A 27,590-nucleotide genomic window follows, 5' to 3' on the forward strand; every position below is an offset into this window, starting at 1 on the left:
GGTAAAGGGAATTGAAGTCCGAGCATCGGACCCTAAATGGTTCGTCCAAGGAATAATTCGATCTACAAAGCGGAAGGAACAAAGGAATGAAGTTGCTAGTAGATCTAATAGGAATCGTAAAGTTTACGCGGCTCAACAAGTCAGGGCTATCTACGTCACCCTTGATCAGGTTGTACATAAAAATCACACCAAGCATTTTTCTACGACTAACTAAGGTTGGAAGGTTTATTAAAAGCAATCTACGAGGGTAAGATGGCAGTCTCACACCTGCATCCCAGTTAAGGCCACGCAGAGCAAAAAGTAAAAAGTTTTTCTGGACTGATTCTATACGGTCCTGCGAGATATAGAGAGTCTTCGTTATATAGGGGTCGTCAAATTCCTTTGACCACCCCTTTATAAACCCAATCACGCTCATGTCTTTATTTGCCATGTGGTTGTGTAAGTCCTAATGAAGGACAACTATTCTTTTGCCGTTAGGCACGAGTGTATGGTTGGATGGTAGACACGGAACCGGACAGACCGACAGAGAAACTGGTACGCTGATGCGACTTCAGAATATGAGTGTATGTATTTTGGCAGCGTCGCCCTCTTCATGAGCGGCCGCAGCTGGCATAAGTTTCGTTCGTATAAAAGACTAGATTTAACATTTCAAGCGCCTTAACATAAATTCAAGTACATTTCAATTGCTAGGATCTTAACATTTAAAAAAAGGCGAGTGATTTGCATCAACATCGTCCGCGTTGACAGCCTATAGGCTTCAATCTGTTGGAATCGGCGCCAATCGATGGATGGACCGCTTATAAATTCCGGCCTTAGTCCTCACTATGGCCACGCGAACCTTCCCGTCGGTTCCTGGGATTGCCTCCTCCACTACTCCTATGAGCCACATTTCAGGGGGCACGTTGTCCTCGTGGATTGCCACCACTCTGCCTGGCTCCAGATTGGCAACCTCCTTGGACCACTTCCCTCGCTGCTGAAGGCTGAGAAGATAGTCTACGGACCAATCTTTCCAAAATTTTTGCTTGATGGCAGACACGAGCTGCCATCGTTGCAGATACGAATACAGCTTGACAAGGGGCCCACGATGTCCAACAAATCTGGATAAACACAATATAAAGGTATTAGAAGTCAAGTCTTTTACAATATCTAGGTGTACAGCCTAAGGTGCGAAGCAGACGAACACTGCTATGTACATTTTGAAAGGCTGCTTGCCTCGAATGCCACGCGATACAAGGACAGGTCCAAACAAATCCACTCCACTAATCTCAAAAGGTCGATTCCCCCGCAATCGATCTGCTGTTTCCCATGATTTGCGAGAGAAGCTTCGGCTTGTAGTGGAAGCAGTGCACGCATTTCCGGATAATGGCACTGAACTGTCTTCGTGCATTTAGAATCCAAATGGATTTTCTTAGGAATCCCACTAGTGCACGGGGTCCTGCGTGACAATTGGCTCGATGTAAATAGCTAAGATAGAGTTTAACAAATCTGCAATTTTTTGGCATTAACAAAGTAAATTTTGCATTATGGGCTATGGGGTCTGAATTTGTCCGTCTCCACATAATTAATTGGAATTTTCGCTGCGCCTCGTCAACTCGGATTTGACGGTAAATTTTTGTAATGTCTGCTAGTGTTAATAAAAGATTTTTCACACATAGTTTCTTCGGGGGTATACAGTCTTTCTATAGACGCATTTGGAACATTTTCAAACTCCCAGAAAAGTTTTACAAGATCTTCAAGAGGGCAAAACTCCTGCAATGTGCTCACTATAGGGAATGCTTCCGTACTTCGGAGTCCCTTGGATCTGCAGCGACCAGACACCCCCTACCCAAAGACGGAATTTTGTAGTTTTGTTGTTTTAATTGGCCGTTTTAAGTAGTTCAAAGAAGGCATCAGCTCCAAGCAGAAGATCCACTTTTTGGGGTTTATGGAAACCTGGATCGGCCAGTGTGAAATCTTTAGGAATTGTCAGCGAGTCTAACGGAACAGCTTTGTCTGGGTGATACGAAGATATCGATTTTAAAATGACGAAGTCAGTGGTTATTTCAAATTGATGAACACGAGAACAGACTGTTGCTTGCACCATTTGGTGCGCAGCCAAGCTAGCCTTTCCGATTCCTAATAAGTTAACATTTTTACGAATCCGTTTCAATTTTAAGTTTCGAGCGAGCTCCTCGGTAATAAAATTCACTTGCGAGCCCGAATCCAGTAGTACCATGGCTGGCTGACGCTGACAAGAGCCACCTTTAATGTCCACAATCGCTGTGGCCAGAACTACCTGATCTGAATCCACTGCCATAGCATGATTCGACGACAACTGATTCTTACTCTCAGCAGCTACCGCTCCCTGAGACCCGATGGGCGTAACGGTGGGCGTTACGCCCGAGTAAACATTATAGCGGTGCAGCAATGTGTGGTGGGGCTTAAAGCATACTCGGCAATGGTGAGACTTGCAGGCTGAGACATTATGCCCTTTTCGCAAACAATTTATACAAAGCGGAATTCCCTTTACAAACCTACATCGAGTCATGACGGACACACCTGAGAATGACGAACAATTTGTAATGCAATGATCAGCTGATTTGCAATACGCGCAACTTGTTTCTTGACCCTTGTTTGCTTGGGCTACAGCAAGTGATGTTTTTCAAATTGCCTATTTTTGGGTTCTTGGGAGCCCTTTCGACCAGGAAGTAGATTGGTCAGCCGACAAATGCTGATAACGCTTGTTCAATGAAGCAACAAAGTCTGCCCATGACGGAATCTTTTGATAATCCAAATTTTCCTTCCATCTAAAGTGAGAACAAGAACTCAAGAACAAGGTTATCAGAAGGGAAAGAGCAATAACCTTGTTATCCCCCACTGACAGTAACGATTCGTATATGGCAGATGCCGTGTCGATGAGTGACCGTAAAGCGCTTGCCGATGGCGCCTGCATCGCCGGTAACTCAAAGAGTCTAGATACGCCATCAAGGAAGATAAGGCACTAATTATCATAAACCTGCTTTAGCGCTTCGAGAGCCTTGGAATTATTCTGATCTGTCACCGGGAAAGCCTTGACGGTACCTAATGCTTCATTTTCTAAACAATTCAATAAGTGATTGAATTTTTTGACGTTGCTTAAAGACATATCACAATCTATAATGCTCGAAAATAAACCCATAAAATTCTTAAATTCAGAATAGCTCCCACCAAACTTGGGCAATTTCATCTTGGGCAGATGCCGAGTATGTGACATGGTAGTGTTTAGGGCTGACTCGTCCAACGAAGTAAGCTTATCTGGCCTTTTAAGAGACATTAATGACGCTTTAGTTGAGATGCAAAACTCTTCAAGATCGGCTCGCGATGCTAAGTCTGGGTCAATATAGTCAATTTGCAATTGCAGGGAGAACACGCGATCTATATATGTATCCAAAATACTTAAACGACATTCAAGCTCCAATTGGTTAAACGAGATCTTTTTGCTTTCTATTGCTTACGCTGTTCTGTCAATATCTCTTTTTACTGAGTTTAACTTCCTCAAAAGGTTATCTGAATCGTCTTCTTCCACCATGGAAGTATTGCAACTTGAACCACCTCGACGTTTTCCAGGCATTATGAAGCTATTAAATAATTATTTTTTATCAAACACTAGATGTCACTCAGAAATCACTCAGATTTTATTAGGCTATGCTAAATTCAACGATGAGAACAGACGATGCGAGAAATCACTCAAGTACGTGATCGGTTATGTTAGCTCGAATGATAAGAACAGATGATGTGAGAAATCACTCAAGTGCGTGATCGGTTATGTTAGCTCGAACGATGAGAACAGTTCATAGAATGACCAATCTCAAATTGTACACTCGGCTCTGATGGCTGTGTTTCGGTTTATCGACGAGAGATAGAGAGAGCGAAACGAAAAAGCAGCAACAAGCATTAAATTTGTGGGCTCGGCTCTGCTGGTTATGGTAATCTATGTTGGCCGTTGCGAGAGCGAGAGAACGAGAGAGAGCACAGAACTGTGCAGCTGCGCAGCATAAACGAAAGTGTTTTTCAAGAACCGTTAGCGCAAAGCAGAAACGAAAATCTGTGGTGATGCGCTGCGCTCAGAGCTTGCGCGCGAAACTATTGCCGATTCCTCTATGCGGTGTCGTTGACCACAAGTACAGTGATCAAATAAATTTGAATATATGTATGCACGCACATAAATAACGGGCCAAATGCTTTTTGTTAACAGGCCGTTAGTACGTAATTACTTTCGTAATATAATATTGGGCACTTAACGTTACCTGTAGCACTTGTTAAGGATAGTTTGAACAACGATACATTCCCTCCCACAAGTTCATACCAACTAGGAATACCAATGAGCAGCAGAGGCCTTGCAGCGATTTTAGGGTCCAGCGGCCACCAATGAAGAACACAAGAACCGCAACAACAACGAGCGAGGGATGATATCCAATGGAGATATCCAACGAAATGCCAAGTTTGATCCAATTCAACTTCTATCCAGTATCAAATCCAGAGTCCACCCGGGAGCGCCAAAATAATTGTGCAAATCCGAATGATGGACATCTATTCTTTTGCCGTTAGGCACGAGTATATGGTTGGATGGTAGACACGGAACCGGACAGACCGACAGAGAAACTTGTACGCTGGTGCGACTTCAGAATATGAGTGCATGTATTTTGGCAGCGTCGCCCTCTTCATGAGCGGCCGCAGCTGGCATAAGTTTCGTTCGTATAAGAGACTAGATTTAAAGCGCCTTAACATAAATTCAAGTACATTTCAATTGCTAGGGTCTTAACATTTAAACAAAGGCGAGTGATTTGCCTCAAGACCATGGTAGAAATGTGTTCAGAAAACTTGAACTTGTGGTCCAGTTTAACACCAAGATCATCAACCAAGGTAATTCTCTCAAGAGAACCACTGCAGTGGCTATGTTGGAAGCTTTTTCAGCAACTCTGACTCCACATTTACAAATAATTTAATCCCTTGGTAAAGTTTACAAAGGTTTTTTATTTCTCGACGGGTTACAAGGGGTTGAGGCCGTGGCCGTGAACTACGATTCGATGCGTTCGACAAATATTTAGGACTGATGCGAGAACAGGGCGAAGCAATGCACTATAAGCAGTAATGACATATGCGTGTGGGCACGGGAACGTACTGGTACTCGAGTATAGAGCAAGATTACGCACGAACTTGCGCTCCAAATTTTCCAACCGTCGCTTTGCTTGCAAGTAGGAATCGCTCAAGGACTCCAGACTTCGCTTCATGGGCAAGCTAACGGAATATTCCTCTGAGGGTAATCGAGTGTGATGGTTGACAAAGTGGTCCTCCCAGTGCAGCTCCTCCTTTGTTGCCCTAGCGATTGGTTCAAAGATGTGCTCCACTTCCCAAAATTGACGAACCAACTCATCGAGCCGAGTGCTGTGATTGATGCCATCCGAAGATTGGGTTGCGATGAACGACGAGTTATTGAGGACCGAGTGCCCGCCACCAGAAAGAATCCATCCTAGATGTGTCTTCTGCAGCAACGGTAGTCCAGGCGCCAGCTGAATTTTCCCCACACACAGCAACTCGAAGAAAAACTCCGGCTCCGATGAGCAGGTCAATCCGCTGCGGCTTATGGAACGAAGGGTCAGCAAGCTGGATATTCGAAGGTATAGGCCAATTAGCAGTGCTAGCTGTGATGCTAGGTTGATGGTCCGTGATCTTCTGGGCAACGACGGCAGTGATGCTAGTGGTGAACTCTGAAATCCGCGATTTCAGAACGAGATCCACCGAGATACCTTCTGTTGGGAAGCTAGTATCTCCTATGCCAGAGACGATAAGCGATTTGGTTGTTTGAAGTTTTAGCTGATTAGCTAGACGACTAGTTATAAAATGCAATTGCGATCCCGAATCCAAAAATGCGCGACATGGCACAAAAGTTCCAACGCTGCTTTTTACGAGAACGACGGCGGTGGCTAAAAGCACAGCATCAGATGGACTGTGGGACATAAAAGCTTGAGGCAAGGAGGGCGATAATGCAACCATGGCGTTACGACTTGGTTGTGCTGGTGAGGCTTCAATTGGAGGAACAGATTGGGCAGCCTCTGTTGGACGAATGAAATGCAAAAGAGTGTGCTGCTTCGATTGGCAAGTGCGGCAGGGACCTGATCTACAATCTCTCAATTGATGGCCCTTTCGTAGGCTATTAAGGCATAGCAAGAGCCTCTTGGCTTCCAGGCGACGATCATTCGGCGATAGAATTGTAAACCGCTGACAATTGGCAATCATGTGATGAGTACTCTCGCACAATTCACAGGAAACTGGAGCGCTCGATGCTACAAACGACTTTCTTTGATTCGTACTCACGGGTTTTCCTGACTTGCCAACCTGACCATCTTGTCCTTGCATGGATTGATCCGCATTTTCAAGCGTTCGAAATCTTTTTTTCAAGAATCCAGATAATTTCTCCCAAGATGGCAGCTCTTGATTCGTCGAAGACTCCTCCCATCTTTTTTGAGAGCCTTTGTCCAGCTTCTGAAGAGCAGTCTGAATGAGAATACAATCCGCCACTTCTTCCTTGCTTGAAAGCGACTCCATAGCACGAATATGCGAGGTAACTCTGTCTGTCAGTTCCCTCAACCTGCCCACCGATGCGTCAGCCTTCTCCAACCCAAATATCCCCCTGATGTGTGCCTGTAAAATAAAACGTTTGTTGTCTAAGCGTCGCTTCAGAATGTCTAATGCTACGATATAATTAGCTTTATTTATTTCCAACGAGCTGATGGTATTCAGGGCTGCGCCACTCAAGCAGGAACGTAGATGCTGCAGTTTTTCGATAGGGCTCAGCTCAGAGTCCTTGTCAATAATCGCGGTGAACATTGAGAAGAAATTGTCCCACTCCGTACAAATTCCACTGAATTTGGGCAGCTCCAGATGAGGTAACCGAGATCGATTGGACATTATAACGATTGACTGCGATTCACTAGAGTTGGCGTTGAATGTGGAAAAATGTTTATTACTCGTGCGACTTCCAAGCTCGCGCTGGCGGCCCAACCATATGGACGGTCGTTTGGCGTTCACTGGCTTGACCAAAATCCACTCCCAACTGTGGCCCAACAAATGATTTAAGCTCCGTCAATGATTCCAACAGCCCTCGCAAGTCGTATTCATCCATTTGGCGCATCTTTTCACTATCCATCTCTGTGCGTATGGACTCTAGTCGATCGAAAATAGCTCAAGCCTTCAGTCTCATGAAGGAAATACGAGATACAGGAACAGGGACTTGGGTGCTGGCTGCGTTCGCACTAAAACTTTCACCAGATGGAGCAGCGCCAAATGTCACAGAATCACTTTCATTTCCCATAGCAAACGATCCACTCCTTTTACTATTCTTTCTGTTGCCCATGTTTTCGGTTATAGAAATTTTTTTGGCACTTGTATATGCGATATGTATGCACCGGTAAAAGCAACGAAGCGACGACGGAAAAAACAACAATTATGCAAAGGAGAGAACGTTCAAAATGTACTCTGCTTTCAAATTCGAACTCCAGAGAGATATTACTGCAGCCTCTGACAAGAGCTGGCTGAAGCAAACGACCGAAGACCAAAGAGTACCTGGCAAATTGAAATCACCAAGAACTGTCATATGGTCTTTATCTGATAGCGAGGAATAAACAGTTTATAAAGCGAACAGGTGATGCTCCTTTATTAAGATATCCGAGGAAGGTGGAATATACGAGCAAGTAATGAAAATGGAAAAGCCTGGGGGAATCAGTTTTACGCACAGGAATTTCAGGTCTTGTTGAACCTGGACCATGAAATGTTCCGACGTGAAGATTGAGTCCACTGAGTTTTAAGAAAAAGAGTGCTGAGCTTTCTACGCAAGCCTCTAGCATTGTGGTAGGTAACTAAAAGAGAGGAAGTTAATTTTTTGGATGGGTGGAAGTAGACCGGGAAGATGAGGGTGGAGATGGAGCACTGGTCTGATTTTGACTTAAGGAGAGCTATGAGGGGCTTATTCTTTTTCTTAGCCATAAATTCTTTCACCACCAAATTCTCCGGTCAAAATTTTTTTCGGAACAAATGGTTTCAAATTGAGTCCGGGAGACGCTTATCTTCCTGGCATATGAAAAATTTAAAGCAGTTACATCAGTGGATGTCAGATCAGGGGCTAGACGCGAGACAAAAACTTGTCGCTTTGGTGGGACTCCCACCAGTTGTTTTGGCACCACAGGCCTAGTACCTATGATGCCAGTATCCGGTGGTCCTGGACATCTATTAGCTGGTGTCACCGAAACTGATGGGATATTTAAGAAGTTGGGTGCGGACTCGACGGACACGGACGTTACAGACATTTCTACCTGCATACTCTCCGAAGAGACGCATTCGGCTCCCGAATCTGCATCACCAGCAGCGATCGTTGCCCTTGGAGTAGCAAACGTAATCAACTGCTGCACTAAGGGAGTGGTCGGAGTAAGTTTTTCGGCTGCCGGTGGACATGAGGCAGTCGGCACTTGCAAGTCCCGCGGAGTAGACTTTTTGCGCTTCGGAGACTCAGCCAGCAGCTGTAAACTGCTGAACTAAGTGCCCATGGCCAAGAGCCGATCATATTGATGTTTAAAGCCTACGATTAGCTCTTTGAAGCCTTTCCGCGTCTGCCTCATGAACAAACGCATGTCGTTTTCCACAGCACGGATCTCCTCACAACTATAATGCAGGCCGTTTTTTTTGGGAAATATCATCACCTACACATTTTGCGTGCACTACGCTTTCGCAAAGCCAGCAAGGGATATTGGACTGGTTACACTACTCGACAAAATCGAACTTTTTTTTCCTCAAGGATCCAAACCGACTTTTTCTGATAGATATGGGGATTTAAAATTTTTTAAAGAATTATGGTTTTTTTTCTATGGCAGAACTTTTTTTTGAAGAATTTTTGAAAACTGGTATTTTTTTTTAAGCTTTTTTCAGAGGTAGCGCTTGTTTTTTTCACATAGCTCTAGTATCTTACGTCTCGTTGTAAAGAACTTTGCTATTTTGAAAAGGTTATTAAAACAGCTAGAAGGTACCAAATGTACAACCCTTGTTCGTTTGCTTTGTTCCCAATGGGCAGTGGGGCTCGCAACCTTCCAAAAGGTATTTTTTGTTCATTTTTTTCATATTTTAGGTTTGGTTAACGAATTTTATCTCCAAAGTCTCTCCATAGATTTTAATGAGCGATACCTTAAACGACGCCAAATTAACGCACCTATACACAGAAAAATAGAGGACACAAGATATAATTTTTTCGACTTTTCCTGAGTTTTTAAAAATCAAAATTTCGTAACAAATACCGCACAAAAATCATAATTTTTGCATTTCAATGCTTTTTATTTCCCAGACGGTAAGCTGAAATCACAAAGTATTTGGGCTTATCTTCTAGCTGTTTTAATTACCTTTTCAAAATAGCAAAGTTCTTTACAACGAGACGTAAGATACTAGAGCTATGTAAAAAAAACAAGCGCTACCTCTGAAAAAAGCTTAAAAAAAAATACCAGTTTTCAAAAATTCTTCAAAAAAAAGTTCTGCCATAGAAAAAAAAAATATCATCAAACCATTTCTAAGCCCCAAATCCTTAAGAAAAAGTTCGTTTTGTTCCTTGAGGAAAAATCGTGTTGACTAGTGTTATGGGTGATCTGCTTCTGGCACGTTTTTTGGCGCAGACGACAGCAAATTCCATAATGTCTTTTATTTTTTTAATTCGAAAAAAAAAGTTCAAAACAAATAGCAGTCAGACTAATGTGCAGAGCAGATGCTCAGAGGAATGCTTAAAGCGAAATCGGTAGAAATAAGATAAGAGAGGAGAGTGGTTGCAGCTTATGTATTGCAGTTTATAAGTGAGAGCGTTACTGCACAGAAAGTTACAAGAGCGAGAGCGAAAGAACAGTTATTGAGAGTTAGGTGATAGAGAGAGAGATAGACGGCAAAAGCTACGATAAAGAGCGGCTAAATGTAATGAGAGGGCGTACTTACGAAAAGCAACAATACAAACACACGACTAACCGACGCACAAAATTCATCAAATAAGTTGTGTTTTTACACAATTATTAGGCATGCACCTGCGGTAAGGATTGATTTTAATTTTAGTTAGTAGGAGAGTTAATTTAAAGAGAAAACGAGAAGAACGTGTGAGTCGCTTCTGCGGACGCGACTCTACTTATACCCGTACTCAGTCAGTATATACATTTTTGAGCTTATGATTTTTTAGAATTTTAGAATAAAAAAAAATTTTACATTTTACATTTTTTTGCTACATCTGCTATCTACATCTACATATACAATGTATATTCTTCATCTAACATGTATATTGTACATGCAACATTTAGATTCTACATCTCCTCCGCTAGGGGTTGCTCGCGCACTAAACGCGGCAGAGTGTGCGAGCGAGAAGGAAAATGAGTTGCGTTGTCGTTAGCAGGAGGGGGCAGGGGAAGCAACTGAAAATTAATTTCGTCATTCTGGCTATAATTATGATCCGATCTGATTCAGATTCGGCAATATGGTAGATATGGTCATTCTCTACGATACTGCGTTTTTAGTTTTAGCGTATCTTTAAAATTGTGGCTGCCACAGATTTTCGTCTTTTGTGGTGGCGGAAGGAGGCGGTGCGAAATTTTGAAATATACTTGTAGCAGTGTGATATCACATGAGTCTGGAAACAAAATTTGGTTCCTCTAGCTTTTATAGTCTCTGAGATCCAGGCGTCAAACAAGACGGACGGACGGACAGACGGTTAGACGGACAGACAGACATGCCTCTATCGACTCGGCTATTGATGCTGATCAAGAATATATATACTTTATGGGGTCGGAAACGTTTCCTTTTATCCGTTACACACATCCGCTTTTACCACAAATATACCCCTTAACTCTTTTTTGAGTATGGGAATTAAAAAGATAAAAACACCGGTTGTTTAAGCAAAATAAAAGGAAAATGCGGAGCGCAAAACAAAAACACGTCTGGTCACTATGAAAGAGAACGAACGAACAGCAGCCACAGGAAGGAAACGGCCATGCATGAAACAGCGAGGGGGTCGATCAATGACAGCAGCAGCCACTGGGAGGAAGCAGCCATGCACATAAAAGCGAGGGGGGGCCTATCAATGACAGCAGCGGCCACTGGAAAACAACGACCACAAGCGATGACAGTTGTTCACCCGAAAACGGCTGATGAGTTTGGCTCTGAATGCGGCTCAGGGAGTTAAGAGTTAAGGACATTATTATATATTATTACAAACTCGTTTTGTTTTTTTCAGTATTTGTATTGTCGCTGCATATATCGCTGGTACTGATTGCAAACAGACGAAAATATCCACTATAGAACGAATAAAAGTAAGTAATTGAAGAAAATAAGAATGATATCCGTAAATATGAAGCTGTTTATCTTGCGTTAGTGAGAATTAACAGTGCAATATGAAAACATATTTTTGGTGTGCAATGTAAATACGATATATAACGAGATGGAATGTGTGAGTCGCTTCTGGGGACGCGACTCTACTTATACCCGTACTTAGTCAGTATACAACTTTTTGAGCTTATAATTTATGTAGAATTTTGAAAAATTTTTTTGCTACATCTCTTATCTACATCTACAATGTATATTCCACATCTAACAAGTACATTTTACATGTACCATTTAATTCCACATCTTCTCCGCTAGAGGGCGCTCGCGCACTGAACGCGGCAGAGTGTGCGAGCGAGAAAGAGAATGAGTAGCGGGTCTCTTGCTGGAGGAGGTGCGGGAAGAAACTGAAAATGAATTTCTTTACTCTGGCTATAATTACGATCCGATCTGAGTCAGATTCGGCAATCTGGTAGATATGGTCATTCTCTACGATACTGCGTTTTCGTCCCTAGTGGTGGCGGAAAGGGTGGGGCGAAGTTTTGAAATACACTTGTAGTAGTGTGATATCACATGAGTGTGGAAACAAAATTTGGTTGCTCTAGCTCTTATAGTCTCTGAGATCTAGGCGCTCATTGAGACAGACAGACAGACATGGCTATATCGACTCGGCTATTGATGCTGATCAAGAATATATATACTTTATGGGGTCGGAAACGTTTCCTTCTCTGCGTTACACACATCCACTTTTACCACAAATACGTGTATAAAAATAAAAGTGTAAAAAAACTTAAGCCGATATGGCAGGCAGTAAGATAAATTGGTTTTGGCCCTCGGACCACCTTTGACACGGCAGATGGGCCAAAGTCAACGAAGCTAGGACCGTAAATGATTAGAAAAGCGTTATGTTCTAGGGTTAACTTGTTTGGTTGGGAAAGTATGACGAATGATCGCCAGAAAGTCAGAGCGCCGGAAAAAAATTAATGCCTAAATGGAAAGGTGTGACAAGGAGGCAGCAGGATGGTTTTCCTCATTATAGAGTTGGAGGTTTGGCTCTAATTGACAGATCAGTAGGCGCGGTCACGTCCAAAACAATTTCAGCAGAAAACCGTCTTTGTGTTGTATAATTGTATTTTGTTATGATTTATTGAAAAAGATTGATTGTTTTAACGATATTTTTTCAGTTTTTTCAAGTAAATATATATTAAGTTAGTGAGTTTTTTCACTAGCTGTGCTGTTGAATAAAAAGGTCGAGCGGGTTCAATTTTTTAATGTACAATTAATTTGATGTATGATAGCGAATCTAGTGTATATAAGGTCGTTTGTAGGTATGTAATGTTAATAACGAAATTACGATCAGCGCAAGACTAGCTGCATGGCCGAGGTGCCGAATTGTCCGTGCCCCACGCAGAACACCTCAAAAGCGAGCAAGAATATGCGGAGGCAATGGTTATTTACGGTGAATAAACATTTTACTGTCCGCTACATGGCCGGCGTTAGGTGTTATCACGCCCGGGGTGTATATGAGCGTAGGCACCCTCTGATAATTATAGTTATCACTTCATTTAATTTTACTTTTGTTCTTTGGCCTGGGTGAATATTTCTATAGTCTTCAATAAGACAAGCTAAGCAGCAATCTCATTTTTAATAGATAATATAGCCGAAGAGTTTAATCTATCTTGTGACATAGTAGATCTTACATAGGTACGACATAAAGAACATATTCCGCAATCCTTCGAGCTATACTAATTTATATTTTCACTAAATTCCCCTTTTGATCCCCTTTTAATGTGCGCCTCTAAAATTTTGCAAATTGTTCAAAATGAGCCGCGGTCCAACGAATGAGCGTAGAAGCTACATGGAACAATGAAATGGGGTTCACTCCTTCAAATAGCACGATTCGCCATGCAATGAAAAGCCAGTCTGCTCACCTGACCGCTGATAGCTAGAAGGCACGATTTTGCTCTCTCTATCTGCACATTGGAACTCTTACGTCTTGGAACTCACTGGACCACACTGCGTCTACAGCAATAAGTACAATGACTCCCTAAACTACTGCAATCGTAGCAAAAACAACATCAATTGCAATGTTAATTCCGGTATTGCCACAGCTTGCGAGTCAAGAACCAAAACAAAATTTACAAGGATTGAATTCAAGTACACGAAAACTCAGGAAACAAAACTTACAGGGCAGCAAATAAAAAATAAACTGTGAAAGCTCGAATCACATAACAAATGTTGGATTGTTCGCTGATAATGCCGAAAAGCCGAAGAGTGATTCCGAATGGTGTCTAAATATCTAAAAGACACCAAGAAAACCTGCTACACGTATCAACTAAAAAGCAACAAGGACCTGAAAGTGATACTAAAAGGCATAGAACTTGACGTCACACCTGCTGAAGTCACAAATGCGCAAAAAGAAAAAGGTTTTTGAGACGCAGGAATCACTCTTTAAGGCACTCTACAGTGACAGAGAAAGAGCTAGTGTACTACACTACAAAATGTGTTCCAGCCTAACCCTGCCATTGCACTATACCATTGCGCTTATGCGGTTCTTCTACATTTGTGCAAGCTTCTCAAGAGCCCATAGAATTCCGGCTATTTAAAGAGGTTAAAGTTACAAACAATTAACCTAGCTTATAGCGATAAATAACACTGGTTGCTGTGACCTTCATCTAAGTCTATAGTAGATACTTACTATTGTTCACTATTTTCACTGCCCACTGTACAAAGTCATTGTCATACCGTATATACTTATGCACGGCCGCGGTCGTTCTTCCAACTCTCTATCCAGCCTTCATCATTTCAATCTTCCAGGTATAACGTCTAAGCTGTTATAGCAGCCCTGAGCTGCTCTTACGCTTTCCTTCTATCGCTCCATCGCTCGTCTAAGCTTTACTGTATATGGCATTTTCTATTCTGTCCGTCGAACAGTGAAGCAAATGCCCTTTGCAGCTTGCTAAATTAATAACTTCTGAACCAATAAAGATATCTTCATGAAATAAATTGAAATAAATATTAACGAGAAGGAACGTGAGTGCCGCTTCTGGGGACGCGACTCTACTTATACCCGTACTCAGTCAGTATATACATATGTACATTTTTGAGCATATGATTTTTAGAATTTTAGAATTTAAAAAAAATTTTACATTTTACATTTTTTTGCTACATCTGCTATCTACATCTACATCTACATCTACAATGTGTATTCTACATCTTACATGTAGATTATAGACGTACCATTTAGATTCTACATCTCCTCCGCTAGGGGTTGCTCGCGCACTGAACGCGGCAGATTGTGCGAGCGAGAAGGAAAATTAGTTGCGTTGTCGTTTGTGGGAGGGTGGGCAGGGGAAGCAACTGAAAATTAATTTCGTCATTCTGGCTATAATTATGATCTGATCTGAATCAGATTCGGAAGTCTGGTAGATATGGGCTTTCTCTACGATACTGCGTTTTTAGTTTTATCGTATCTTTAAAAATGTGCCTGCCACAGATTTTCGTCCTTTGTGGGGTCGGAAGGGGGCGGGGCGAAATTTTGAAATACACTTGTAGCAGTGTGATATCACATGAGTGTGGAAACCAAATTTGGTTGCCCTAGCTCTTATAGTCTCTGAGATCTAGGCGCTCAACAAGACGGACAGACAGACAGACGGACAGACAGACATGGCTCTATCGACTCGGCTATTGATGCTGATCAATAATATATATACTTTATGGGGTCGGAAACGTTTCCTTCTCTGCGTTACTCACATCCACTTTTACCACAAATCTAATATACCCCTTAACTCTTTTTTGAGTACGGGTATAAAAATCAAAATATTTTTTAATTGCTAAAAAAAATTATTGAAACAAACAATCTGAAATAAGAAGGAACGTGTGAGTCGCTTCTAAAGATGCGACTCTACTTATACCCGTACTCACTCAGTATTTACATTTTTGAACATTGGATTTTTTTGTATTGTAGAATTTAAAAAAAAATTTTACACTTTACATTTTTTTGCTACATCTGCTATCTACATCTACATATACAATGTATATTCTTCATCTAACATGTAGATTGTACATGCAACATTTAGATTCTACATCTCCTCCGCTAGGGGTTGCTCGCGCACTGAACGCGGCAGAGTGTGCGAGCGAGAAGGAAAATGAGTTGCGTTGTCGTTATCAGGAGGGGGCAGGGGAAGTGACTGAAAATTAATTTCGTCATTCTGGCTATAATTATGATCCGATCTGATTCAGATTCAGCAGTCTGGTAGATATGGGCTTTCTCTACATCTACATCTACAATGTGTATTCTACATCTTACATGTAGATTATAGACGTACCATTTAGATTCTACATCTCCTCCGCTAGGGGTTGCTCGCGCACTGAACGCGGCAGATTGTGCGAGCGAGAAGGAAAATTAGTTGCGTTGTCGTTTGTGGGAGGGTGGGCAGGGGAAGCAACTGAAAATTAATTTCGTCATTCTGGCTATAATTATGATCTGATCTGAATCAGATTCGGAAGTCTGGTAGATATGGACATTCTCTACGATACTGCGTTTTCAGTTTTATCGTATCTTTAAAATTGTGCCTGCCACAGATTTTCGTTCTTTGTGGGGCGGAAGGGGGCTGGGCGAAATTCTGAAATACACTTGTAGCAGTGTGATATCACATAAGTCTGGAAACCAAATTTGGTTACCCTAACTCTTATAGTCTCTGAGATCCAGGCGCTCAACAAGACGGACAGACAGATGGACGGACGGACGGACGGACAGACAGACATGGCTATATCGACTCGGCTATTGATGCTGATCAAGAATATATATACTTTATGGGGTCGGAAACGTTTTCTTCTCTTCGTTGCACACATCCACTTTTACCACATATATAATATACCCCTTACCTCTTTTTTGAGTACGGGTATAAAAATTTGTAAGTGCTTCCCCCCACTTCCTCCAGCAATAGACCGCTACTCATTCTCTTTCTCGCTCGCACACTCTGCCTCGTTATGTACGCAAGCGCCCGCTGGCGGTGAAGATGTAGAGTATACATTGTAGAACATTTGTAAAATTTTGTTTTTTACAAAACACTTTATTTCATGCTTTATCCTAACGCTATAAGTATAAACTTATTTTTATTGCGCTAGTCACTCGGTGTGTATATATAGTTCGTCTTGAAAGTTATCTACTTAAATCTAATACATTAACATTTTGGCAAGAGTTATGTACTTAAATCGAATACTTATACATTAACAATTTTGACAGGAATGCTTAAATTTTCTTTATACCCGTACTTAAAAAAGAGTTAAGGGGTATATTAGATTTGTGGTAAAAGTGGATGTGTGTAACGCAGAGAAGGAAACGTTTCCGACCCCATAAAGTATATATATTCTTGATCAGCATCAATAGCCGAGTCGATATAGCCATGTCTGTCTGTCTGTCTCGATGAGCGCCTAGATCTCAGAGACTATAAAAGCTAGAGCAACCAAATTTGGTTTCCAGACTCATGTGATATCCCACTGCTACAAGTGTATTTCAAAATTTCTCCCCGCTCCTTTCCGACCCCACAAAAGACGAAAATCTGTGGCAGGCACATTTTTAAAGATACGATAAAACTAAAAACGCAGTATCGTAGAGAAAGCCCATATCTACCAGACTGCTGAATCTGAATCAGATCGGATCATAATTATAGCCAGAATGACGAAATTAATTTTCAGTCACTTCCCCTGCCCCCTCCTGATAACGACAACGCAACTCATTTTCCTTCTCGCTCGCACACTCTGCCGCGTTCAGTGCGCGAGCAACCCCTAGCGGAGGAGATGTAGAATCTAAATGTTGCATGTACAATCTACATGTTAGATGAAGAATATACATTGTATATGTAGATGTAGATAGCAGATGTAGCAAAAAAATGTAAAGTGTAAAATTTTTTTTTAAATTCTAAAATACAAAAAAATCCAATGTTCAAAAATGTAAATACTGAGTGAGTACGGGTATAAGTAGAGTCGCATCTTTAGAAGCGACTCACACGTTCCTTCTTATTTCAGATTGTTTGTTTCAATAATTTTTTTTAGCAATTAAAAAATATTTTGATTTTTATACCCGTACTCAAAAAAGAGTTAAGGGGTATATTAGATTTGTGGTAAAAGTGGATGTGAGTAACGCAGAGAAGGAAACGTTTCCGACCCCATAAAGTATATATATTATTGATCAGCATCAATAGCCGAGTCGATAGAGCCATGTCTGTCTGTCCGTCTGTCTGTCTGTCCGTCTTGTTGAGCGCCTAGATCTCAGAGACTATAAGAGCTAGGGCAACCAAATTTGGTTTCCACACTCATGTGATATCACACTGCTACAAGTGTATTTCAAAATTTCGCCCCGCCCCCTTCCGACCCCACAAAGGACGAAAATCTGTGGCAGGCACATTTTTAAAGATACGATAAAACTAAAAACGCAGTATCGTAGAGAAAGCCCATATCTACCAGACTGCTGAATCTGAATCAGATCGGATCATAATTATAGCCAGAATGACGAAATTAATTTTCAGTCACTTCCCCTGCCCCCTCCTGTTAACGACAACGCAACTCATTTTCCTTCTCGCTCGCACACTCTGCCGCGTTCAGTGCGCGAGCAACCCCTAGCGGAGGAGATGTAGAATCTAAATGGAACATGTACATTGTACAATCTACATGTTAGATGTATAATATACATTGTAGATGTAGATGTAGATATCAGATGTAGCAAAAAAATGTAAAATGTAAAATTTTTTTTTTTTTTTCTAAAATTCTAAAAAATCATAAGTTCAAAAATATATATACTGACTGAGTACGGGTATAAGTAGAGTCGCGTCCCCAGAAGCGACTCGCACGTTCCTTCTCGTTTATGATTTATTTCCAAGCTATTCTCTTTTTCCCATTTCTCTATTATTAAAAGCATTATGTTACAAATACTGACACAGCCATTTATTTCGTTAACGGGAACTTACATAAATTTGGACGTCATCAGCATATAGATTTATTTCACATTCGGACAAGACACTAGTGTGAAGGGATGGCTTTTGAGTAGTATAGTAGTGTTTATTGGATAAGTTGATTAATAATAATTAATAAGTTGAAAAATATATGTAGACTGAATTAATTGACAAAAGATTTTCTTGAATGTGTGCTATCTTGTTCGCTTCGACTTCTTAAGTAAGTATCGCCTCTGTTGTTATCGATGGCTATGGGTCTATCGTGCGTATAACAGCCCCCATAGAGTTGACCGCTTCTGTTGACTCACAGCTCTTCACACTAGGTAGATCATTAACATATATTCAAAACAGTAAAGGGCCTAACACAGATCAATCTATTTGTAAGATAAGATTTTACAAAGTTGACTGCAGTTGAATAAGTTCGTCAATTTTGTGCAGAGTATGTTATGGTTTACGGAGTCAAATGCCTTACTATGGTCTAGAAGTATTAAGAACGTAACCCAGTTCTTGTCAAGTTGCTGTGCAATATCTTCCACAATATCCGTTATAGCACTTATATAACTTGGTTTTTTGCGAAGCTCAATAGCGAGTTTTGAGTCAAAAAGTTTTCAATCTGTAAAGACATACGGTACTGGCTGTACCTGGATATGGAGGAGGATGGGTTAGAGGAAGGGGAAAGAGCCCGGTTCGTGAAGACAGGGGCATCCGCGTACTGTCTCACTTAGCTGGCGTCCTCGGGAGGAAGGTGGGTAGGCGAGGGGGAATGGGGAGGGGTCGGGAAGGTAGCGGACTACGGTTCCACGCTTGGGTAGCGCGGCGGAGGAACGGAATCAAACAAAACTACAAATGTTCATGTCTATAGAAACGAATGTGTGTGCGTTTTAATAATTTTCTTTATTTCCTGCCTACTAGCTTAGTGTCGGTGTGTGTGTCTCTACTTACCTAACATCGCACCTATCTCTGTTCTCCTTCTCACCTACGTGAGACCAGCTTACCTCTCTTCTTCCTCCTGCTTTGGGTACATCCCTCGCTTTGCTGGCTCCGCTCCTGGTCCCCTTGCTGGTTCCTTCTTCGCTTCTTGGCTTCTTCACTTGCACTCCGCACTGTGTTTTTTTCGACCGGCGCGTTCAAGAGTTTAAACTTCTGTCCCGATCGTCTGTTTTTCGCGTTCCCTCCATAGCCCCGAAATATCGGTTCTCTGCCCATAGCCTCTGCTGGTGCTTCGGCTTTTTCCTTGCTCTCACCGCTCTTCCTCACGGGAGCCGGTGAGCCTCCTCCTATGGTGTGGGCAGTGGTCCGCGCTCGGCTTCGTGGGTGGTTGGGAGTTCCTTCGGTCGCGTTAGCGGCTGGGAGTCTCTCTCTACTCATTATTGCGTGCGCTTGCGCTATGGTGTGAGCAGTGGTTCGAGCTCGGCTCTGTGGGTGGAAGTTTCTTCGGTCGCGCTAGCGGCCGGGAGTCTGTGCTTTTCTCCCCTGCTGATCGTTGCGTGCGCCTGCCCTACGGCGTGGGCAGCGGTCCAAGCTCGTTGATGTGGGTGAGCAGGTGGGTTGGCTCTCTTTTCGTTGTCGTTGCTGTTGCTCTCTTTTCGTTGTCGTTGCTGTTGCTCTCTTTTCGTTGTCGTTGCTGTTGCTCTCTGCTCTTTTCGCTCGCGGTGGTGGTTCTGGCGCTGGTTCCGGTGGTGGTTCTGGGGCTGTATCTGGTGCTGGTTCTGTTCCCACTAATGCCTGGTTCTCACCTGAAAAAAGCTAGGCGCTATGTTTATGGCTATTTAATGAGGATTACTAAGGACTAAAAGATATACAACTAATAATAATAAGGAAAATATATATATATGAAAGAGGGGTTGGCGATAGAGGGAGAGGGTTGCGGTAGTCGAGGGTGTTGAGGTAGGTGGTGCTCGTTGTGAAGGGGTTGGCCTTCACAACACCAATCATCGAAAACTTTTTGTTAAGTTCTTCGACATTTACATCATGCTCAGTCTTCTGTTTACTTTTTCGTATTCCCAAATTATTCATTTCAGTCCACCTTTGTTAAATAGTGGAACAGTTCTAAAATTTATCTTTATAGTAGGCACACTTAGCAGATCTTATACCTTTGGTAACCGTTGATCTTAATAATTTTTACGTTGGACGAAAATCATCTGTTTTGTAACGTTTCCATTTAATGAAAGAAATGTCACGCGGATGCGTTAGATTTGTGATATACTGCTAAACCATGGTTTTTGTCTTAGATTGGTTCATTTGGTTTTTAGAGGTACAACCTTATTGAACAGGTACTGAATATTGTAGTTCAAATCACTCAATTGACAATCAAAATGGGGAGATTTGTAAATGGAAGACCACTCAAATGCATTATATTCTAGTTCAAGTTCATTAAGGTCAATGTTGAGCTATTGAGCATTTTCAATAGCGTAGAGTTAGATCGAAATTTATAATTTGACTGCAATCACGACACAGTTTGTTCTTTATTTTGCTTTATTTGCCATGCAAAGCGAGTTGGAGGACTATGGGGCAAGAGTTAACAACAGGCGGACCCGTGGTGGACCGTGTTGAAGCGATAACAATAGTTTTTGAATAATGAAAAGTAATGATGTGGCAGTCATGTCACTGTGCCAACCGGCTATACGTTGTTTTTAGATGATAATAGATTTCGAAGTGCCTTCTGCTACGCAGACGCCTTCATCGGCTGACGAATTTCGGGAAAGGGGAAATAGCTCAAGAGCGTAGAGTCAGGTAGGCAATGCTGTGCGTAAGAGCTCTGCTCTCTTTGCGCTGCCATGGGCCGGCGTTCTCTCACCGTTGAAGAGCACGGGTCGTCGACATCCTTCTTTGGCACCATACACAGCTTTGCGATAGCCCTCGTGGTGATCCCAGTAGCCGTTTTGAGCTCAGCTACCCTGGAAACACCATCTTTGCCGGCGATCAGTTTCGTCACCCTTTCCAGCAGCCACTTAAGTGGACCCAAGCTCTCGTTCTTTACGAGGACGTCGCCGACGTTGAGGTTAGGCTGCTGAGTCCTCCATTTTGCCCTCTCCTGCAGAAGCGTGAGGTTCTCCTCTCGCCAGCGGGACTGCTGCAGAAGACCTGCTGCCAGCGATCAAGACGATTGAAATTTAGTCCGGTCACATCTGGTTCTGCGAAGGTGCGAATTGGAGCAGTACCTAAGAAATGTGTTAGCACTTCTAAGTCGTCGGGATGCTCTGAAATGGGAAGCAATGGCCTTGAATTTATTATAGCAGTGATATGGCACTGCACGGTAGAAATTATGTTTGGCTGTTTTAACCGCAGCCTCCCAGAGTCCGCCAAAAGGGAGAGAGCGAGGGGAAATAAACCGCCAGTCGATATGATCCGCAACGCAAAACTCCTGAACATCCTTCATATGCCTTTCTGCCAAGAACAGCTTCTTCGACTCTGCCAACTCGTTCTTTGCTCCCACAAAGTTGGTTGCGTTATCGGACCATATTTTCCTGGGTCTACAGCGAGTGAAAATGGATCGCTTTAGAGCGCTTTTGAACGATGCCGTCGACAAATCAGAGCATATGAAGAGGCTTATGTAGCATTTGATGGGTGGTCTGGTCCGCACCACACTCTTGTCAAGGAACAGACCACAAAAGTCCACACCGGTAACTGAAAAACGTACGACACATTAAAACATCTGGTGCAGTGATCTACGACGTTGGCCACTGTCTTCCGCCCTCCAATCGGTCAATACTCATGCCGAATAAGTGCGAGCAATGATCGAGGCCCAGCGTGCAGATTCCGCTGATTCTGGGCGGTGGGAACGTAGCGCCACTCCATCTGAGCTGTCCGCTCTTGAATGGCTGTGATTTGCAGCGAAGACGTTAAAAATTGTTGGGTCGTTGTGCACTCAAGACAAGGCAGTTGTGGAGTCGGATCAGCAATAGAAGCTTCCAGTGAACAATTTAAGTTTCTCACTGATCAATTGAGAAAGCACGTCAGCGCCACATAACTCCAACTTGGGCACCATCAATATCTTGAGAGGGGCGACACGACACTTCGCGAAAATTATCAGATGAAGGCTCCCAAACCAATCCAAGAGCCTTTGTGAAGTCGGTGCCATCGTCGAACCTTAGCAGCGTTTCCTTATCCTTGTCAGGAATTCCCTCAAGTACGTCAGGGACGTTGGAGCACCATTTCCGAACTGGAAACCTTCCCCGAGCCAATAACTGGGATGTCTGCCTTATCTTTTCGCGCACTTCCTCTACAGATCCTCCTCCAGTCATCAAATCGTCGACATAGAATTTGGAGGTCAACACTTCCGAGCCAATGGGAAATGCAGTCTTCTCTTCTTCTGCCAATTGGAGCATGGAACGAATTGCAAGATAGGAAGCCGGTTTGGTTCCATATGTTACTGTGTCGAGCTTGAACGCCTTCACATCCTCGTGAGGGGAATCCCTCCATAAGATGCACTGCAGGTAATTGTCAGGCTCAGATACTCGGACACACCTGTACATCTTGCAAATGTCACAAGTCAGCGCAATGAGGAACGTACGAAACCGAAGCAGCGTATGTAGCAGCTTTGGCTGGATAGTAGGCCCCGCCATTAGGACCTCGTTTAACGAAAAACCTGTTGATGTTGTGGCAGATCCATCGAACACGACCCGCAATTTAGTGGTCGTGCTGTCCTCCTTAAACACGCAATGATGCGGTAGGAAATAGCGACAACGACTGAGCAGTTCTGATTCCACCAACGACATATGATTAAGCTCTTGGTACTCCCTAATGAAAGATGAGTACTGAGCTTTCAGCTGCGGACGACGCTCAAGTTTCCGCTCCAAGTTGAGGAAGCGCCGATATGCTTTCTTGTATGAGTCACCCAAGATCTCCAAACTTTTCTTGATGGGCAGCTTCACTGCAAACTCTCCAGATGACAGGTGCGAGAAATTTGCTTTGAAATGCTCTTCACAATCGATATCCTCCTGCTTGACCATCACCGAATCTTCAGTGGAACTTTCAACCTCCCAGAAACGCCTCAGTAACAGTTCCACTTGATCGAGAGACTCCTGCCTGGCGTCAGATGAGGCCTGAGCCCCAAGTAAGGCTGTCCTACGTGCTTGCTGACCACCTCCTGAAACCACCCATCCAAGGCGAGTCTTCTGAAGCGATGGCAAGCCAACATCCAATTTGATTTGGCCAATGCACAGCAGTTCGAAGAATAGCCCCAATGAATAGGTCAATACGCTGTGGCCTGAAGAACTGCGGATCTGCCAATGGTAAATTCGGCGGAATTTTCCAACCAGAAACGTCAACTGAAAAGCTGGGCTGCTGCTCGGTGATTGTGGGAGCTACAAACGCGACGAAACTGGTACTGTAGTCAGAGGCTTGGGACTGCAAGTTGAGTCCCACAGTAAAGCCCCCCGATACAAAACTGGAATCCCCAAGACCCGATACTGCGGCCGACGACATGGTTTTTTTTCAACCTAAGTTGTTGGGCGAGGCTGGAGGTTATAAGGTGCATTTGTGATCCGGAGTCTAAGAGTGCCTGATATGGTACGAGCGATCCAGCACGATCCCTCAGCAGAACAACTGCAGTGGCTAAGAGAACTCCCTGCAGGAGTTCGTAGCGCTGTCCACCTTCTGCACCAGGCTGTGTATCAAAATACAGTCTGCAATATACTCCGTTGTCCCCATACTCTGCATTGACCGAAGATTAGCATTCACAGTGTCCAACAAGGACCGAAATTGGGACACAGACGAAGCCTCTTTGCGCGGCACACCCAGAATGTCCGTGACATGCGCCTGAAAAATTAAACGCTTCTTATGCGCGATGGGATAGCTGGCGTGTGTGAATTCTAGAGACGAAACAGCTTCTTCGGTATCCTAGTCTATTATGGAGGAAAACATGCTCCAAAACAAGCACTGTTTACGAAGCACTGGGTTAAAGTTTCTGCAGCACGGAGAGGTTTACAGGAACTGTACAATCGATTGCAGCGTTTAAACACAGGTTCACAGTTCTACAGACCAGCAGCGAAAGTTCACAGTTTGAAACAAACTGAGTAGGTGCAGCTGACAACAATAATGGCATGCACACTTAGGACACCGAAAACCAAAACGAAACAACCGCAAGCAAAACCGCAAAGCAGATGACGCGAGAACCGTTTATGTAGCTTGTGCACAAACGACGAACCGAGAAACCGTGGTACAAAGCCAATTACAAACAACCGAGAAGTGTTATGCATTTTTTGTTTGCTCGTGATATAATCTATATATATATATATATATTTATGCTTTGCCGTTGGGGTCACCAAAATGTTGAGCTATTAAGCTTTTTCAATAGCGTAGAGTTAGATCGAACTTTATAATTTGATTGAAATCACGACACAGTTTGTTCGAATATATTACGTTTCTTTATTTGCCATGCAAGCTAGTGGGAGGATTATGGGGAAAGAATTAACAACAGGCGGACCTGTGGTGGACCGTGTTGAAGCGATAACAATAGTTTTTGTATAATGAAAAGTAATGATTTGGCAGTCATGTCACTGTGCCAACCGACTATACGTTGTTTTTAGACGATAATAGATTTCGAAGTGCCTTCTGCTACGCAGACGCCTTCATCGGCTGACGAATTTCAGGAAAGGGGAAATAACTCAAGAGCGCAGAGTCAGGTAGGCAATGCTCACAACCGTCAACGACTTCAGACGTATTTTTGTATCGCTCCGCTGTGAAAATCAATTTATCGCGATTAATCATAAATTAATTCGCGAAAAAGCGCTCGGGGTAGGCATGCGTACTAGTGATCGTGCTGCCCATGAATACCATCCAATCGTGTAATAAAGATTAATAGAAATAATAGAAAAGAACAAATGTCAATGTTTAAGACCACCAGCTCGGTAAAGAGCACAAGCACTGTAACCAAAGCCAAAATGAGCCAAGCCCAGCAACAACAACAAGACGAGCGTCCGCTCTCGCAAGCAAAAAACAACGCGTACTTCTCTATACGCTCGCCAAAGGCAGCAGTACCAACAAAAACTTCATCACTGCAAGTGAACGAGGATAGAGCACGCTCTCTCTCCCCTGCATTGCAAAGTGGGTCATGGAGTGCTCAGTACTCAGTGCCCATCCCCCGACTCGTACTGCCTAACCAGCGATTTGCTAATATCGACAACAACTAGTACAATGCCCGATACTGTCGACCCACTACGACAAGCTCCACCTCTCCCAACCAATAAGTTTGAAAAACGCTAACGGAGCATTAATTCAGACTGGGATGTGAAAATCAAAAGAAAATTGAGCCCACAAACTGCGATGAACAACAATGCAGCTAAAATAATTAAAATAACCGAGAACACTGTGCCACATAAGGCACTAGCAAACAATAGATTTGCAATACTAAGTGTCCCAAATGAAGATGAAATCGCCCAAATACCCAATGCCAACAAATTAAGAGCGCCACCTATTTATGTTCGACAGGCAAGTTGTGCTGAACTGGCTAAAAAATTAACTGATGAAGTCACGTCCATAAAAAGGGGTAACATAAATGAAACAAAAATACAAGTCAATGACCTACAAAACTATCGATCAGTTGCGAAATACCTCGAAAATGAAAATATGAATTACTACACCTACCGACTTAAAAGTAGCAAAGGACTACAAGTGGTTATCAAAGGAATCGAACCAACAGTCCCAAACAATGAGATATGGGATGGACTTAACCATAAAGGCTTCGAAGTCAAAACGGCTATGAACATAATAAATAGAAATAATATTCCCCAACCAATGTTAAAGGGAGAACTGACACCTGACAATATGCATATAAGAAAAAATAAAGTTCACCCAATCTACAAGCTTCAATATCTACTGCACCGTAGGATCACCGTTGAGGAACCACACAAACGAAATGGACCCGTCCAATGCACAAATTGCCAGGAATATGGACACACGAAAAGTTATTGCACTCTACGGGCGGTCTGCGTTGCCTGTGGTGATGTTCATCTCACTGAGGTCTGCCCCGTAAATAAGGAGGACCCATCTTATGCGCAACCAAAATCTCCTCCTGGAGCTCCTAGTCAAACAGAAATCTGTTTAAATGTCCTGTCTAAATATATGTTTCTGGAATGCAAATGGCATTTCGCAGCACAAATGCGAGCTCTTACAGTTCCTCGCTCAACACGACATTGACGCCATGCTCATATCAGAGACTCATCTAACAAATAAAAACTATTTTCACCTCGATGGCTATAACTTCTATGCGACAAATCATCGCGATGGTAAGGCACATGGAGGTACTGGCGTTCTGATCAAGAATCGCATTAGGCATTATCCATTGCCTTCATTTGCTACACCTTATCTACAGGCAACAGCAATTCATATTGAAATTCAGAGCGGCTACCTAAACCTAGCCGCAGTATACTGCCTATCACGTTTCTGCATTTCCGAAACAGAATTTGTAACATTCTTCGACCTACTAGGTGACCGATTTATAGCAGCTGGTGACTACAATGCCAAGCACACCCATTAGGGATCCAGACTTACCAACCCGAAAGGAAGACAACTATATAACGCTATAATAACCCCACGAAACAAGCTAGACTTTATCTCTCCGGGCAAGCCCACATATTGGCCCACAGATCCAAACAAGCAACCCGACTTGATTGATTTTGCAGTTACACGAAGGGTGCTGCAAGCTCAGATTAATGTAGATCACTTAACAGATCTATCATCGGATCACTCGCCCATTCTACTTCACCTTTACGACCATCCACAGCTTTCGGAACGCCCACACTTTCTAACTTCTAGCAAAACAGATTGGCTCAAATACAGGAAGTACATAAGCTCTCATATTGATAGCTGCCCAAACATTAATTATAAAGATGGCATTGATAGGTCAGTCGAAGCATAGGTATCCTCAATGTCACTGGCGGCAAAACACTCAACACAAATATTAGCATCTAATAAACTTTCCAACAGCAGTCGTATTTGTAGACACATTGAAGTGCTGCTACGCGATAAAAGATGGCTTCGCCAAGAGTGGCAAGCACACAGATCAACTGCCTCGAAAGAGCTGCTAAAAATAGCCAACCACCTACTAGGCAGAGCCCTAGTAGATGAAAAAAACCGAGCTCAAATATCCTTTATGGAGCAACTCTCCCCAACTAGCAAACGATTCCCACTGTGGAAAGCTAAATCAGGCGTTTGCCCACCAATCGAGAGTGAATCACCTTTGCGTATATTAACAGGAGAGTGGGCTCGCAGCAACAAAGAGAAGGCAAATACATTTGCCGTCCATCTAGAAAACGTCTTCAAACCACACGCAGCAAGAAATTGCTTTGT

The 27,590-nt window shown here is 42.9% G+C and overlaps 1 protein-coding gene across 2 annotated transcripts in view; it reads left to right on the top strand.

Annotated features, from left to right (window-relative positions):
• The window catches only part of LOC111080785 (thrombospondin type-1 domain-containing protein 4), a 109,042-nt gene that overhangs the window by 14,217 nt on the left and 67,235 nt on the right, over nucleotides 1-27,590 (top strand). For both annotated transcript variants that reach the window (XM_041595923.1, XM_041595922.1), the window contains one exon: nucleotides 11,261-11,336. In XM_041595923.1, coding sequence (XP_041451857.1) covers nucleotides 11,261-11,336 — 76 coding nt within the window. The remainder of the gene's footprint in view (nucleotides 1-11,260; nucleotides 11,337-27,590) is intronic.

The sequence above is a fragment of the Drosophila obscura genome, unplaced genomic scaffold (assembly GCF_018151105.1).
Source record: "Drosophila obscura isolate BZ-5 IFL unplaced genomic scaffold, ASM1815110v1 contig_9, whole genome shotgun sequence".
NCBI classification, from domain to species: Eukaryota; Metazoa; Arthropoda; class Insecta; order Diptera; family Drosophilidae; genus Drosophila; species Drosophila obscura.